Below are 17,641 nucleotides of genomic sequence, written 5' to 3' on the forward strand. Positions count from 1 at the left end.
TATATTAGTTGGGAAGCCATGTAATGTGATTTTCGAATAAGTTTCTTTATTTTAATTTGATCGGTATCCAGTTCTACAATCCGAAAGAGTGCATGTGCTATTTTTGCCCATTTTTTAACTTGCAAGGAGCATTGAAAATGAAACGATGATAAATGAATGACCTAGCATTTAATAATTTACTACAGCAACTAATAAGAAAATCAATAGCACGTAATTCTTGTGGAATACAAATGTTCGTTTTTTGCGTTCAAGTCCTGGAGTAAAGGATGTCTTTGGACAAAATCTACTCAAGGAAAAATTGCGAGCGGTATAATTGTAGGCGGAAAAAATGTTAGCTACAAAAATACAGGTCACGGAAAATATTACCCATAATCTCACTTGGCCCAGTAATTGTCCAAACTAAACCCCAGTAAAACATGCTTTAACCTATTAAAGATTGCTCTGCAAATTAATTAACAGTTGAAAGGCGGAACATTAGATTCAAATACATATATTGTAAATAATTTAATTAACATTTAGTCTATATAGACTTTTTGATATTGTCATTTAGATAAACTTAGGGCGTATCCGCTAAATATCAGTCATATTTGATAGAGTAATATAATTACTAAATGTCATGTTGAATATATTTCCAAAGATTGTGGATTTTTTTCTTCTTCTGACACTTGCTCTTATAGTTATAGTATCTCGCAATACATATTTAAATTTTAGTCACAAGTACATTGTCAAATTTTAATAAATTATGTCCAATTATGGGGCTACAAGACAATTTTTTTTGTTGAGTTTGTCATGAATATTACTTTAATAACTATTCACTCTTTGCAAAATTAAAATTTATTGGAAAAAAATGGATTTTTTTTTAATTTGAAAAATTAAAAAAAAAAATTTCAATTAATTTAAAAAATTCACAACTATTCAGAAAAAAATTATCATGTGAAAATATGTGAAATTCCATTTTAAATATATATCTTCTAATCCTGCAGACACTCTTGGAACTAGAATAGGTTTGCCCGGCGTTGCCCGTACATTAAGAAATTAAAACTAACTCTGTACTCCTCTGCTTCACTAAAAGAAAAGATAAAGAATTATTCTAGCTGCATGTTGTTATTCGTATCTTTGCACACTTAAAAAAAAAAAAGAGACTATAAGGCTAAGGGAAGAAAAAATATCCAAGTTGAACTGTCGTTCGCTCAACTTTCATATTATTTACAGAAATCCTTTGTCTTATTTTCTCTTCTTCTTCTCTAAAACTTATAACTTATCACTTTAAATCCCGAACACATACACCTACACATAGACTAAAGTACTCCCTGGCTCCTAACATCATATTAAAAAAAATCATCAACCTGTTATTATTATTTAATTCTGGGGAGAGCGCTTATAAGTATTGAGTAACTACGTGTAAGTGTGCTCTTGAAAAAAAAAATAGTAACACTGAGGATTTTCTTGGGAAGTTATCTTCTAAAATATTAAATCACAGTTTGTCCGTTCGTCTACACCAAATAACAACGGGCAATGCCCGGTACTACCGCTATTATACAGAGTGCGACAGGAAAATTTTCCACGAAATGATTCTTTTCATTTTTTTTTTGACTAATAAAGGTTTCAGGTGACATCTCAAGCAATGTTCCGATACATGTGTTATTTTTCTTACAAATTGTTTTGATTTGATCAAAATCGGACGAAAAATGAGTGAAAAGAAATCTTAAAGGTTTTGGATCTTCTCGACACGAATGTTGATCCGATAATTATTTCAGACATTCTCGGCGTGACCGTGAGGATAGTTCTGAACAGCAGGGTGGCCAAGGAGAATTGGAAAGGAGTCAAAGGGAAGGAAGATGAGGAAATGGTTTGAAGCGAAATTAAACATTTCTCAAGTCCCTGGAAGCCAAGATCAAGGAAGATCCAACAGTATCAATTCACCGTTTGGCCGACGAGTTCAACTGGGACGATATCACCGTCAAGAGGGCAATTCATGATGACCTTGGCCTTAAAAGCTTTGTTAGGACTCCAAGACATCTCATCACCGACAAGATGAAGGCCTTAAGACTTGAGAGATACAAAAAAGTCCTTAATTACTTGAAAAGTAATTAATCCGTCAACTGTGAAGACCTTCTCCGACAAATAGATATTGACAGTCAACCTGGTTTTAAACCCCAGAAACCACACATTTGTAGCAGCATCACCTAAAGAAGTCCAGAACACCTTCAGGACAAAAAATGCGGCCCAAACAATGTTCTTGGGAGTCGTGGCCTCTCATGGGAAGAAAATGGATCCCTTCTTCTTTAAGCCTAATGAGAAAATCGGAGCTAATGCCAACTTTAAGGTCCAGAGCCCTTGACTTGGCTGAATGCTAACTATCCTGAGAACAACTATGCGTGGACCCAAGATGGTGCCCCCAACCATTCGGCCTTGAAGACACATGAGTTCTGCAAAGAGCACTTTGCTGACTTCTGGGACAAGACTTTCTGGTCCTCTTCCAGTCCTTATCTCAATCCTCTCGACTTCAGTGTGTGGAGTGTCTTAGAGAGCAAGGTTGGGAAGACATCACATAGAAATGTGCAGGAGCTTAAGGTCAGCATCAAGAAGCAATGGGCCAACGCCGAATATATTGTGTTAATCTGTGCCAAGTTCCTACCTCGTATGGAGGCTGTGATAGAGGATTGAGGCGCCCATATTGAATCATTCTTGCCAATATTGATTGCTAAAAGTTTTCAATATCATTTTTCATTATACTTTTCTAATAAAAAGTTATTTAGGTTTTGACTTTGCTTCTTGATCGCGGAAAATTAAACTAGGCAACAAAGGGATAAACTTTTGATAGACAGTAAGCTTTATTATCATGAATAATAATTTTACGAAAAGATCGCTAAAATAGTAATTTGAGCCTCAAAAGTGCATGTATCAATGTATAATAGTGCTGTTTGGTAACTCGGTACTACAGTGGTCCTGGGGTAATTATACATTTAAAACAGTACTATAGTAAATAGATATTGGAACCGGATTTGGCAGAGCCACTGCATCATTATCAAATTGTCCTACCTATGATGTAACCCCTCCTCCCAAATTTATAAGTTAGATGATTATACTTTATAAAAGAAAGCAAGAACGAAAATGGTCTAGTATAGTATTATCAAATTTATGAGCTAGTCCTCTCTCCCATCACCTCTCGAACTCCTCTGTAAGTGCATGTTAATTACCTTTAGCTTTGTTATGTTTAGAATGATCCAATAATGATGACGACTGATTATTGTCTTATTTACACAACTATATTATATTATTAACTAATAAGCAATAAATTATCTACACGTCATGGTCAATGCTATATTAATAATGATTCTCCTCTCCAGTACCTAGTGTTAGAGAGAGCGACATTCTTACCTATTTAGTAAACTACTAAAACCCCAACAAACGACATTTTTTTAAATATGTTTAGTCGAATATATATCGAAAAGTATTGAACTACCGATACTTATTTTAGAATCGACACCGGTACCAAATTATTGTGACCGTGACCAGGGCTGCGGAGTGCCTTTTTTGGTGAAATCGAAGGCAGGAGTCGAAAAATTTGTACCGACTCCGGCTCCAGATTCAAAAATTATTATAATTTATCTAATAAAACTCATTTAGAATGTAAGGCTTACATTGAGTGTTTGTAAAAAAAATCATAAATGATTATAAATTATAAGTTTAAAGTACTATTAATTTATGAAACTTAAAAGTTAACTCATTTATAAATTTACTTCACAAATTTCAAACGTGCTCTGTAGTATATACAATCACAATTCCTGACCATTTCTAAAGTCTAAACTATTATGTTGGGTAGAGCATAGTCAGTAGCCATGCTAGTTTGTTACTTAATCTTGTGAATAGACAATGTCATCTGAGTAAAGAGTAACGCTGTAGTATGAGGTTGTTTTGTCCTCGGTTACAAGTACATAAATTATATTCGGGAGTCAGAGTGGGGAACATTCAAAGTACTGCCTATGGACTCAGAGTCGGGTATTTTATTTACCGAATCAGCGGTCCTGATCGTGACAATACTACAATTTAGGTCAATCAATCAGGTGAGACAGGCTGCTATTCTATTTTTGCTTCCAAGCCACAACGTTACCATTATTTTAACGCCAATTGCATGAGATTTGCGAGCCCTGGGCCTTATCTCATACAATGAAAATGTTCAAAAATTAACATTATTTATATTTATTCATTTATACGCTATATATATAGTAACATGCGTTAAAATTGCACATTAATCAACTGTATTTTCAAAAAAAAACCTGAGCCCCCAATAATCAGAATCAATCGCTGACCATCTCCCTGGTTTGCTTTTACAAATTCGACCTCTGCTTATAAGGAACCCCTTGATTATCAATTACCAGGAGCTGCTACACCAATAATTTGTGTGAAATTGCTGCCTGTTTGGGCAAAGTTCTACTTCGGTATTGAAGAGGATTCTCATACTTAAGAAACTTGTTGCCATGAAGATGTTTTTCTTGGAAAAGTCGGAATAAACTTTTTATTCGCTTATATTAGGTCAAGGAGAACAATATAAAGAGGCTAACAACGTAGCCAATGTACAACTCGCTTGGAAAAAATTAATTTTTTTGAACTCATACAACGTGCTCAAGAGAAATTATTCTCTTGAACTCAATGTGGTTTGATCGTTCCTAGAGAAGCAGATATATTTAATGTATATAGACTTCAAAGATCATTCCTAGGTCAGATGGAGTAAATGTAATACTATAATGTTTAACTATTGTTAATCAGTGCAACTTCATCTGAACAATTAAAGAAACATTAAAATTCTAAAAAAGTGGAGAGAAACGAAAATGGAACGAAATTTTGAATGAAAGGGCTAAATAATCTTTTCCGTTATTAGTTCAATTTTTTCCTTCTCAGACACTCACAAATGAACAGAAAACATGTAGGGCTTTAAGTCTGGTTATAGGTAATATTTATTAATTGTGAATCATTGTTAGGAATTCTAGAGTAGGACATTAAGGAATCGATACATCATAGACTTAGTTTCAATACAATAACTACCTACATTTAGAAATAAGTATGTATTTTGAAAAAAGAATACAGATTTAGAACTTGATTTGAAATCTTATACATTATATTAATCAAATTGGCTTTAATAGTACATATTAATAACAAATAATATCAGATAAAACGTAAATAATAATGATATTATGAACCAACACATGTAGATTAAAGAAATATCGAACCTTAAATTTTCGTTTGTCAAATATAGGCTTGATTCTTATCAAGCGTACAAAAATAACATGCAGTTTCCTTTAAAATAAATCTCATTTCTATATGAAAATGAATAAATTATAGGTAAAAAAATACTCTGATACTTTTTTGGCAAGCATATAATCTTATACTAAATGTAGTTAACTAATAAATTAATGTTAGTTCTTAGAAAATAAGGGTTAGATGTGTATTCAAGGTTACCGGTCGTATCCGGATTTTTGAGAATCTATTTTTTTTAAATTAAGTAAGATCAATAAGACCCAACAAATTTGCAATGTAACATTTGCATATTAAAAAAAAAATAACTTTGAAAGATCTAAATAAAAGAAAAAAATATATAAAATATAGTTTGTAGTTACAAGTTTCCAAATTTAAAAAATAAATAAATAATTTTTGTGTCTTTTTCTGAATGGGAGAAAATGTCTTGTATGTACTAAAAATGAACTTTTATTTGAAAGAAAAATAAATACTTCATTTTATTTGTCGTAAAAAAACACATTAAAAAATAATATCTTACCAGTTATTTAAGAATTGTTGCTCGAAAAAATATTATTGTACCCTCATTTGTAAGTAGTTAAGGTTAATTGATGGTTTTTTGTAGAACACAAAATCAAAAAATTTGGACTATAAAGGTCATTATTCTGTTTTTCGAGGTAAAAGCAACACATCATTTCCATCAAAGGGTACAATTAATGATTTCAACATTTGCAAAAGATTCACTCAATCATTCACGGATTTAATTTCTGTCAATCATAACTAATATAAAATCAAATCTAAAAAATATTAGGTTGACCAACCCATCTCTTCTCCTACTGACATGTCCCCTTTTTCTATACTGACCGAAGCTTCCAGAACATTATTTTATAAATCTATGATATCACCGGTGTTTTTTGAGTGAAGTCGATTTTAATTTGATTTAAAATTAAAGTCAAATTAATAATAAGGAAAAGCCAAAACAAAATTTATTATTAAAAAAAAAGATTCAAAATATACAATTATAATGAAATTTATTAATATTTTAGGTATTCTTAAATTGCATTAATGCTAAAATATCAACGCCCTACCCCAGGGACGTCGCTAGGGAGGGAGGAGGGTTATATATATCAAATTTCCCGCCTGACATCCCATTTTTTCGACTCTAATATACAATGACATTTTTCAGGAAAGACCAAGACAGTTTAGTGTGGGAAGGGTCTTGGGAAAAACAATACATGTCTTTTCTTTTTTCCTTTTAGAAAATGAAAATTACATAAGCTTTTATAGAATATAAAATGGGGGCCTTTCTATTTTTTCCAAAAATATTTAGTTTTCATAAATGTTTAGTAATATTTATTGAATTACCTTTTTTAGAGAAGGTCAAGCCTTTTTATTGATTTTTTAAATAAATTTTGTCCATATTTAATTAAGATACTTTTTAAATATTTATTTTCTTATGGAAAAGGCCAAATCAAGTATAAAATATCTTTTTTTACATAAATAATCAATATTTTGTAACTGACATACTATTTTTCCTGACTCATGGCAATAATCACCCCTCCCTTAACCCCTAAAACCGTCACTGACAGGCCGCGAGTCTCTTTTTTGAAAATCAAAATATGGTCACCTCAAAGATTATAAATGTATATATTTTTATCAAACTTATGGTTTGTTGTATGACTTCATTTTTCTGTACTTCTGAAGATTCGTTGTAATTAAAACTATAATATAGACACAAATTACTTGTAGCTATTAAAATACCTGTGTAAATACCAAAGGTGTGGACTTGAACTATAATCCATATTTTAAAAACATGTGACTAGACTGGGATTCGATAGCTAAGACTCGTAACTCCCCATTGACTAATTTATACTGAACTCAAAAGATCCTTAACACTATAGACTCTATTATATAAATATAGGGTTAAAATGAGCTCAAAAGAAATCTGAGAACTCGAACTAGAATCGATAAAAATATTTAAGATTTGAGATAGATTTGTAGAATGAGGATTTTTTCCCCTACATCTCGTTCGACCCAAGTTCAACTGTACGTGTCTACTCGGTTCCCAAAATCCATCCATAGTCCTGGTCTACATATGAGGAGGGTTCATTGTATAATCTAATTATATTATAGGATAATGTAACTAGATTTTTTTTGTAATAGATAGTGGTATGTCGGTCCTTATTTAAAATCATAGTCAAGTCCAGTATTGTACCATCCACTTTTCGGTCCTCAAAGAAAGTAAAATCGATCCCTCGTGAAGTCAATAAGGGTATTTTTCCTCTTTTAATTATTCTGTTATATAATAGAATGAATTATATAATTAATTAACAATATAATAAGTTCTTATTATATTCTATTATAATTAAAAGTGTAATATTTTTTTGCAAGATATGTATAATAATCTTAAAACATATTTCATATATCCTCTTTGGGTTAATTGGCCATTGATATTTTTATGAAAAATTCCAAAAACCGGTAGTTAAGAACCGGTCCCAAGGAACAACACTCCTTAGGACATGTCCCAACGACCGACGGTATTAAAGATCTGTTCTAAGACTGGACTGGACCAAATAAATAAGGAACGACACAGCACTAGAAATAAAGAGCACAGTAACTCGTTTTTGTGTCCGTTAAAATGATTATGGTAAAAAGGTGTCGGGCAAAAACGTTGGCGTAATAACTTAAGGTGGTAATATCATCGTGAACGTTATCATAGTAAGCAATATGATTTTGATTAATTTCACTGCGAGACAATATTATCCTTTTACATTTTCTTTACAATTTATATTATATTCAGACGATAAAACTATTAAATGATGGAGAGACATATCAGGATAGAATCCTTCTAATAAACCCTAGCCCAAGGGTTGTGTAAGTGAACTGCTAGACCCGAATGCAAATGAAGTTTATCTTCATTTGGCAATACAAAAGTTGTGAACAATATTCTTTAATATTGTCTATTTTATATAGAGAATAACAATGCCCTTTTTGTAATGATAAACCTAAATTTGAAAAGGAAAAACAGTTGTTGCGTATTATTCAATAGGCTGTGATGATGTTACCTTCTACCTCTGAAGTACGCATTCTAGCCTATCTTTGGTATAAATTGTATTTACAAATGCATAAAAAATAAACGTATATCAATTTAAATATAATTGTAATATTTTCCATGGACTAATGCTACAAGAATTATTGAAGGTTCCCCTATCTATAATACTAATATATTTTTTATCCCTCTATACAAATTATATATTGATATTAATGTATTAATACCATAAATTTCGACCCACCTTCTCCTCAGACTCAATTTCTTCTTTACGAAAATGACGTCCTTACCTATTAAATAAAGAACAAAAAAGAAGAAAGAGCACACGCATCAACCGTTTTTTCTTTTCTAATTGGTATATTTAGTTGTTGTTTTTTTTTCATACAGATCCCTTCTTTATTTATAGTAGAGAGTTGTTTAAAATAGGAGTTGACCTAAACGTCAGAAAGATTTTACAAACTGTTAATATCCAACACTATTCTTTGGATACTCACTTTCCTTTTTTAATATGGTATGCTACATACCTAAGGCCTGGGAAATTTCATTAATGGATTTCATTGATGGATGGAAGACGGATATGAACGATTTATAGTGTTTATGCGTTAGAAATGACGTAACAATAAATCTTCATACGTGGATATTTTTCATACTTTGTGAAGTAGAAGTAAATTCCGTCATTACTCTTCTCCTGCTATCGTCTTTCACTACTGCTTCTCAACAATTTCATCATTCCGTTTCTTTTCATTTCCTCTTCTCACAACTCAGATCTACGTAAGTAATAGACAATTTTACTGGGCCCCCTCACTCAATTCTTCAAGATCTCTCACCTGCTTCGAGTTCACCTCTAGATTGAAATCGTTTGTCGTCACTACATATAAATATTTAAAGGGGTAATTTACTGCGAATGAAATTAAAAAGACAGAGAAGGAATTTACTCAGAATGAAATTACCCAGCACGTTTTCAAAAACTATGCTAGCTAACAAAGGAATGATATTCGAGTCTGTTCTGAATAATGTAGTCATAATACAAGAATTGATTTGCTCCAAAACATCAAAAGAAGGAATTCCGATTGGTTGGTCTGTGAACATGTTTGAACAAGTGAAAATTAGTAGGGGTTGGGGGGAGTGAAAATGATTTCACCTCTTGTTGAGGTGGCATAAACTTTTTAGGATAATTAAAATACCATGGCTAATAAACTTTGCCTAGAGGTGATGTTCACATGTCTAATAAAATACTTTTTTTCAGAAGGCTAGGGCTTGAGTACAAGATAATATTTTACAACAAAGTCAAAATGATATCAAAAATGATAGCATTGTAGTTTTAGGCTTAAATATCGATGAAATCAAATGAATAATTATTTTCTTTGTTACATTTTTGCAATGAAAATTTTACTTAAAGACATATATATACGATGTGGGTAATTACTAAATGTAGTATACCAATGTGAGCTAAAAGTCTAATACTTTGACAAAAAATGGTTTGTTCCTCTTTTGCTTTGGACACACAATATATATTCATCTACATATGTATTAAACCCCCAATAACACTGGAGGTACAGTGCTTTACCAATATTCCGTAATTTTTACTCAGAAAATTGCATACCGTCACATAAATTATGCCTAATTGCACAATAAAGAACTAAATTATTTCTGCAAATATTTTATTTTGAATATAAAAGTGAAAATTTAAGTTTGTGATGAGTTTCGATGACAAACAGAACTAAAAATTGAGATTTTTCTTGGACTCGGACTTGAAAAAAATGACTGTAGAAATGCTTAATAAAAATAACGGAATGGAATGACGTGCTCAATTGACGACGCATTCCGGAGAAATTATTCTCGTGAACTCAATGTGCGTAGGTTCGTGCCTTGTTCATTTCTAGAAAGAAAATTTACTAAGTCTATATGGACTCCAAAGAAGATTTCTAGATTATATGGAGTAATTGTAATACTATAAAATGTTTACTTATAATTAATTAGTGCGAATCGATCTTACCAATTAAAGGAAAAATAAAAAAAAGAAATAATAGAGCCAATTCATTTTATTCTAATCTCAACTCAACTTCCGACCAGAAAAATAAAAACCAATTAACTATTATGTGGAGAGTCCAGTCGCACACAATAATTGTAATTTCGTCCCATAGGGTCATTGAGAGGTCAAATATGTAGCACAGATACTTTTTCAGTTATGAGCTTCAAATTCGAAAAAATGAATCACAATCACATGACCAGGGCTAGGGCCCATCAGACCCCTTCCCTGCAAATAAAAAATGTTGACTTGGAGGTATGATAAAAATGTTCTACCCATAATAAAAATATGAAATATTTTAAAATTCGAATAAATTCTACCGGGTCCGCATTATGTATTTTTAAATGAGAATATTATATTAAATAGTAATATTTCTATGGCAAGCAAAAGTAAACATTCATTTTTGCTTTTTACAAGAATTATGTCTTTAATAATATCGTTAACTTCCACTTCTTCAAAAATATGTTGATTTACTTTCAGTTAGTAAGAAATACATGGTTACTAATCTAGAAACATTGATTTAATGGCGTAAGAGAGCCATAGTAAAGAAATTACTTCACTTCAGTGGAATTCAAAACTTACGGGTACTTTAACAAATTTTGAATGTTAATGAAGAGCGGTTGACTAAAGCGATCAGTGATGTGAACGAAATTAAGCGTCTTTGGATCTGTCTATAAATTTGAAAAGGAAAAAAAAGCAACAAATAAAATTAATGCCATCTAATATTATGTTACATTCAAGTTTATATTATATGTGTGTATACTTGTAGTGTTGTCAAGATACCAATATTTTCGTATCAGCTCGAGTTCCAATACTGATAGCAGTATTTCCGAATTTTTCAACATTATATATATTTTTTTTAAATGTCGTTAAGGGCAATTCACAGAGAAATTTGATTATACCAAAAATATAATCATGTTCAATTTTTTTTTTAATATAAAAGACAAGTTAGTTTGATGGTTTACGTCATCGACTCCCTTATTTTTGTATGACGTAACGGTGCTGCAAGTACATGTTCCAATACAAATTTGGTAGTGTATAACTTTAAATTCAGCAATACTAAATATGGACTAATATATCAGATTAAAATCAGATAACCGATCTATCGGGAAAAATATATCTGTTTCTTATCAGTATCGGAGAAAATTCTAATATTTTATATGATACAATCAGAAAAAAGAAGGGAATCAAAATATAATTGCTATTCCATTTTTGTAGCAAGAAAATGCTTAATTCACAGAGTTCCCACCCGAAAGTTAATGATTTCATCTTTTATGACTAAAGAGGGGATGTGTGTAAAGAAAAAACTACGTGTAGCGATTAGAAAAGGAAAAACGGTTGATTCCTGTGCTTTGTCTTCCTTTTTGTTCATTATTTAATCAGTCATGGGTGTGTTAACATCTTCCTCTAAAAGAAAAATTATCACCTACATTTGGTTTAAATTGTTTTTCAAATCCATAATTAAATAAATATATCATATTTATGATATTTTCATAATTGGTTAATATATGCATCTGTTGGCAAATGAAACAAACAAATTTAGAAAAAAAACATAAACTTTAATTTCATAATTATATCGGATCGAAAAATATATTGATATCAAGCCATGTCTAATTAGTATCCCGGTATCAGTATAGTACCGAAGTACATTAATATCTACGTATATTTTAGCCCTATCTTAAAATATTTTCTTTCTAATTTTATGGGCAATCCCAATGTCTTATAACTTTTGTATATATTTGGGTCATTCTATAGAAATGTAACTGTTTTTTATTTATTTTCATGCGATTTGAATAAAATATACTATGTCAAATAAATTATTATTGGAAAACTTAAAAATAAAATGTCAGATCTGAAACTAAATCCAGTTCTGAGATCTTTTTCATGATGAATTTAACCAAAAATAGTCTTGAAGACCCTTCCATTTGGATTTTATTTCGTAAACAACTCATTCGATGGATGCAGATAATACATCATTTGGTAGCTGTTCAGTTATGCAACAAAAAACTTTCAACATTTTTTTAATTCTTTTATAAAAAAAGTATAATTGTCCTTGACCTTCTTTTTTTACCTTAAATATCTCAAACATCATATCCCTGATTTTGATGAACCTTTTATCAGAATAAAATTGAATTATTGCTTTAATCTTTCGAAAAAAAGATTAAAGCAATAATTAGAATAATTTAATTATTATTTTTTTGTGACATCTATGAGCATGGTAGATAGGAGATGTTTAATTAGTTAATATAAGTAACATTATAAAATAAATTTCACATTTAATACTTTTTAGAGGTGTAATGCTTTTAAAGTTAAACCAATTCACATGTAATATTCATTCCTAAAGGATTTAATTCTTACTCAAAGCCAATAGTCTAACTAAACCATTGGTTGTATGAACAATGCAACTAAGCTATAATCTTAATAACTTACCCATATATGTTGAATAATTTGAAGATTGAAGGTACCTTATAGCGAATATGGGAGGTTTAATTTGTTCTCATATTTAATTTTCTCATATATAAGGGTTTCTAGAGGAATAATGCTTATAAAATATCGGCAATTTTCAAATTATACTACCTGAATTGCTTAGTTACTAAAGTGGTAGCTTAGTTTTATTATTCATGGGTTTCTAAATATTAGTACAACCTATGGTTCAACTAAAACATGGATTATATTCTCAACGGGGATATTAAAGCTATCCGATTAACTTTAATTAAATGCGTATATTTAGATTAATTATACAATATATTGTTAAATTAATTGTTTTTATTAAATAAAATCCTTGGGGAAATATGAATTATAGTTAAGTCATGTAGAAAAATATGACATTATTACAAGTTGGGCTGGGCCAGAGGCGGGGGGGGGCGTCGTGAATGATTGAAGGGGTACCAAATTTTAGATCTATGAAAGAAGAAAAATTATTAAATTATTTTCTAAAAGCGGAAAAATATATATATCCCCCCTCCCCATTTGAAGGACTGCCTAATTTTAGATTCATGAGAGATTCTCTGAATTTTTAAAATTAGGGGCCGTAAAGTTTATACATGGTCACTTTGCCTTTTAAAGTCGAGTCACTTCGCCATAGATAAAAAAGTCGACAAATTCTGGAAGGTTAGGAAGTCTACGAATGTTTTGAATTACATCAAATGATGTCCAAAAGATACAGATTGGAAAATTTGCCACTTTTAGAATGGAGTCATCCAAAGAAATTTAGGACCATACCATAGACGAGTGTTGTGTAGGGGGGGGCGAGTCTTTTATGATTATACTCTTCATTAGACCTTGACATTGAATTGCTTGCAGGCAACATATAGTCCTTTGGTCGACTCTGATTGGCTGTATATAAGTGTTGTTCGGTATAGATAGGGTTGTAAATTCTAAGCATTTTTAGTATTGTTGGCTAACTCGTAGTTTTTATTTTTATTTTCTATATCTGTTGTCATTTTTATCCATAAGAGAATAGAATAAAAATAATGACGTGTAATTGGTTCACCGTTAGGGGAAATTAGCTAACTACAAGATAATATCGGAGCTTTATTCCTTATCTTTTAGATGGAAAGGTTCAGAGATTAAATGGATATATGTGGTCGTCAACACAAAAACAAGGTAAAATGGTTTTTCTCAAAATCAAGTCTTGATTACATTTGTATTGTTCCACAAATTATCGTTAATCACTATCTACAAATTATTCTTAATAACCCTTTGGAGGCGCCGTTTATTGAATTTGAAGTAGCCAAAATGAATGGACTTTATTTGAAGGTCATATCGGGCCCGTTATAAGTCTTTAAAATCAAATAAAGATTCTAAACTAAAGTAAAAATTGAATACAAAGGCCATAATGAACGATGTGTGTTCCTTTCCTTTTTACATGTTACATGGGTTAAAAATATGAAAATTGAAGATTGTGCCCTTTATGTCATTCTTACCTAAAAATAATTTCTATATTTACCAAAGTTGTCATCCTGATTCTTTTATTCTTGAAGAGAGAACAATAAGTATAAAATAATCATAATTTCGTGAAAGACAAAGAGTAACTGAGGCTTTGTTGTGGAATTAAAAGTGTAAGTCCTTGTTGGAATCTGAGTAGAATTACTGTAATTCCTGCCTATATCATTACTAGATACGGAGTGGAGTTTTTGTTTATTTCCTTGATCTTATAGTTGCTCGCAGCTAATTTTTATGATACGTCATGACAGATAAGCTGTTCTTCTCCCAAACATTCCTTCAAATGGTCAGGGCTTTTTTTTTTTTTTTTTAAACTAACATTTTATTAGGTACTATTTGAATCTTTGACCATGTATGTATAGAAATGAAAGTAATACTTTCATTTTAAGTCAAACAAAGATTGTTTCGAGAAATAAAAAAATATTGAAGTTTTATTTTTGTAATTTTTATTTTCTTATGACAGGTAAACAAAATACAGAGTGTTTAATGATAACATCAAGTATTATAAACGATTTCAAATAAGGATAATATTATGCAGTCAGTTTAATAATTAATTATTCATTAAAATGTATGTATATATATAAATATATATTTTAATTATAATCAAATACACTCACAAGAAATAATAATCAAAATATTTTGTGTTGTCTTTTACAAATTACAATAATGAAGAAAAATAATCGAAAATATCATTAATAGGAACAATATTTGTGATTGATTTTTTTGTTTTTGTTTTTTAAATATTGAGGAATTATAACAACAATGGATGATGATTGACAAGCGTTAACATCATTTTTTTGTACGTTGTGTTCATTAGTAGCCTTATATGTGTCAAAAAGGGTTGAGATTTGTGCAAAAGATATTTTTTGTTGAGCGCTTATGTAGTAGGTAAATTTTTTTCTTCCACTTTTTGTTTTTAGGAGAATGCTCTAAAAGAGCTACTACTAGAGCTAGTAGTCTAATAACAATTTCTAAATGCTAAATTGTAGTCTTTTAATATTGATTCTTTAATTTTAAAAAAGAAGTTTATAGTGTTAGAATTAATTTCCGTTCTGACACGCAAAAAAAAAAAAGAAAAATATGCCAAAGAAATGACGATAAATATAAAAAAAAGTAGGTTCGAGTCACAACAACATAGCAGGAACAAAGAATAAATTATAATTACATATATATAAAAAAAGTCAAGCACAAAAACCAAAGGCTTTCTTTATAGATTTTGTCGTTACAGTAATTATAATGATTATAATTTAATATTTATGAATAAAATGCGTTTTTTTGTTTTTGTTTTTTTTTCTTCATGTTTTACGTTCAGCTAAGGAGAGTTTTCCAATTGGTGCCTCAACACTTTTCATTATGAGTCGTGACCAAAGTGGTTTGAGGAAGAGAAGTGTTATTAATCGGCGGCGGATCCTGGGCTTGGTCATTATTGTCCTTGTGTCGATTTGACTCTATGGAAAGAGGAGGAACAGAGGAGGAAAAGGTATTGGAACATCTTCCGATCTTCATTTTGCGTCTTATATAAGGTAGACAGCCCTCAGGTTCAGGCTCTGGTATCATATCCATTCTTAGATCAGGTGAGCGTGTGTAATTAGGAGCAAATACATTCAGCTCATCAAAAACTTTAGTCTCAATCATCTCCTCTTGCCAGGGAATGGAAACGGCTCCTGTACTAAATTTATGATGAAATGAATCATCCTTAGAATCGAGATTGACACCTTTCACCGTTGAAAACTGTTCAATATCTAATACATCCTTGGCGTAGACTGCGTGAGGATCTGGAATAAAAGGAGGTTGATCCTTAGTAGCTTCCATGCGTCTCCAATTAACATCATGAAACCAACCGTGGGCCATAACGTCTTTTGCTCCATGACGACCTGAGGTACAACCAAGTCGTTCTGACACTTTTTTCGCTAAAAGAGCCTTACAAATGGATTTGGCTCCATCACTAAACTTTTTAGAGTAAGACTCATCCATTTCCTTTGTGCGACGATCCACTTCCTCTTTCTTTACCTTTTCTTTCCTCGCTCGGAAAGGACCTTTCCCAAGGATCATTTCGTAAATTAAAACACCAAGACTAAAGTAATCTGGACTGAAGGAATATTTCACATTTTCAATTACTTCGGGAGCCATATAGCCAACAGTTCCAACTCTTCCACGAACTGACTCTCCCTCAGGAATCTGAAGTGCCAATCCCAAGTCAGAGATACGAACATGACCATGGTCATCCAACAGAATGTTTTCAGGCTTACAATCTCTATAGACAATTCCATTTGAATGAAGATGATCTAATCCAAGAAGGATTTCTGCTGCGTAGAATTTTGATCTTTCTTCAGTAAATCCTGGCTCACCTCCCATATTGTAGATGTGGAATTTAAGATCTCCACCTGTCATAATCTTAAGAACGAGACAGAGAGCTTCCTTAGTCTCAAAGGCATAGGCTAAACTCACAACAAATCGAGAATTGATCTTTTGAAGAATTAACTTTTCAGATAGAACCATAGCCTCGCCGTTCCTCTTTTTGATTCGTTTTTTCTCCAACTTCTTACAAGCGTATAGTTTTCCAGTAGCACGAGATTGGCAAGCACACACCTCGCCAAACCCTCCTTTTCCTAAGACACGATACATTCGAAAAGTCTTGTAAGTCACATTCGCCCTTTCCAGAGAAATCCATTGAAGATAGCGATCAAAATACATTGAATCCCTGAATTCCAGAAATGGCTCACCCGACAGATAGCTCTTAACTTCTTTAACGCAAGTTCCAAAGAGCTCTCTTGATCCAGAGTCCACATTGTCAATGGCACCCTTGATGGTCTCTTCTTTCAATCGATCGATAAATTTGTCTGAAGATTCTTCTCCTGTATCTACTCCAGAGTCTGAAGTATCGGGACGTGTCAAGTATTTGGACACAATTGCGTTTGCGACTTTTGCTCTGACATCTTCAAGTTCTAATTCATAGACTTCCACAGCGTCCAGGAATTCATTGTAGTGATAATATTCCTTTCTATGATTGATGCAGAACTGACGAAATAGCTTTGCTCCAATGGGTTGAGAGTCCACAATGAAGTCATAGGAGTCGGATGTGAGGTTGTGTATCAAGTCTTTACAAGTAGATATATGAGGGAAATTGAGAATTTTCCGCCATTTTTTAGATCTGCCTTTTGAATTATCAGGGCCACCTTCTCGGGCCTTCAGGTACACCGTATTGGCGACAATATTCTCTAATTCCATGAGCTCCAGCTTGAATGAGGTATGTTTTGAGCAAGAGAGTGTGAAGAATTCCCGGATAAAGAATTCTTCAAACTCTAATGGCTCTAAGTTTGAGGTCAGAAGAAGTGAGGCTAATAGTATTATCTAAAGCAATCTGAAAGTAAAATAATCAAGAA

At 31.7% G+C, this 17,641-nt stretch overlaps 1 protein-coding gene across 9 annotated transcripts in view; it reads right to left on the reverse strand.

Annotated features, from left to right (window-relative positions):
• Positions 1 to 15,289: 15,289 nt before the first annotated feature.
• Positions 15,290 to 17,641, reverse strand: part of Gprk2 (G protein-coupled receptor kinase 2) — a 76,162-nt gene continuing 73,810 nt past the window's right edge. For all 9 annotated transcript variants that reach the window (XM_071889392.1, XM_040714511.2, XM_040714510.2 and 6 more), the window contains one exon: positions 15,290 to 17,619. In XM_071889392.1, the coding sequence (XP_071745493.1) occupies positions 15,597 to 17,486 (1,890 nt within the window). In that variant the 5' untranslated portion in view covers positions 17,487 to 17,619 and the 3' untranslated portion in view covers positions 15,290 to 15,596. The remainder of the gene's footprint in view (positions 17,620 to 17,641) is intronic.

The sequence above is a fragment of the Lepeophtheirus salmonis genome, chromosome 6, assembly GCF_016086655.4.
Source record: "Lepeophtheirus salmonis chromosome 6, UVic_Lsal_1.4, whole genome shotgun sequence".
Classification (NCBI taxonomy): Eukaryota; Metazoa; Arthropoda; class Copepoda; order Siphonostomatoida; family Caligidae; genus Lepeophtheirus; species Lepeophtheirus salmonis.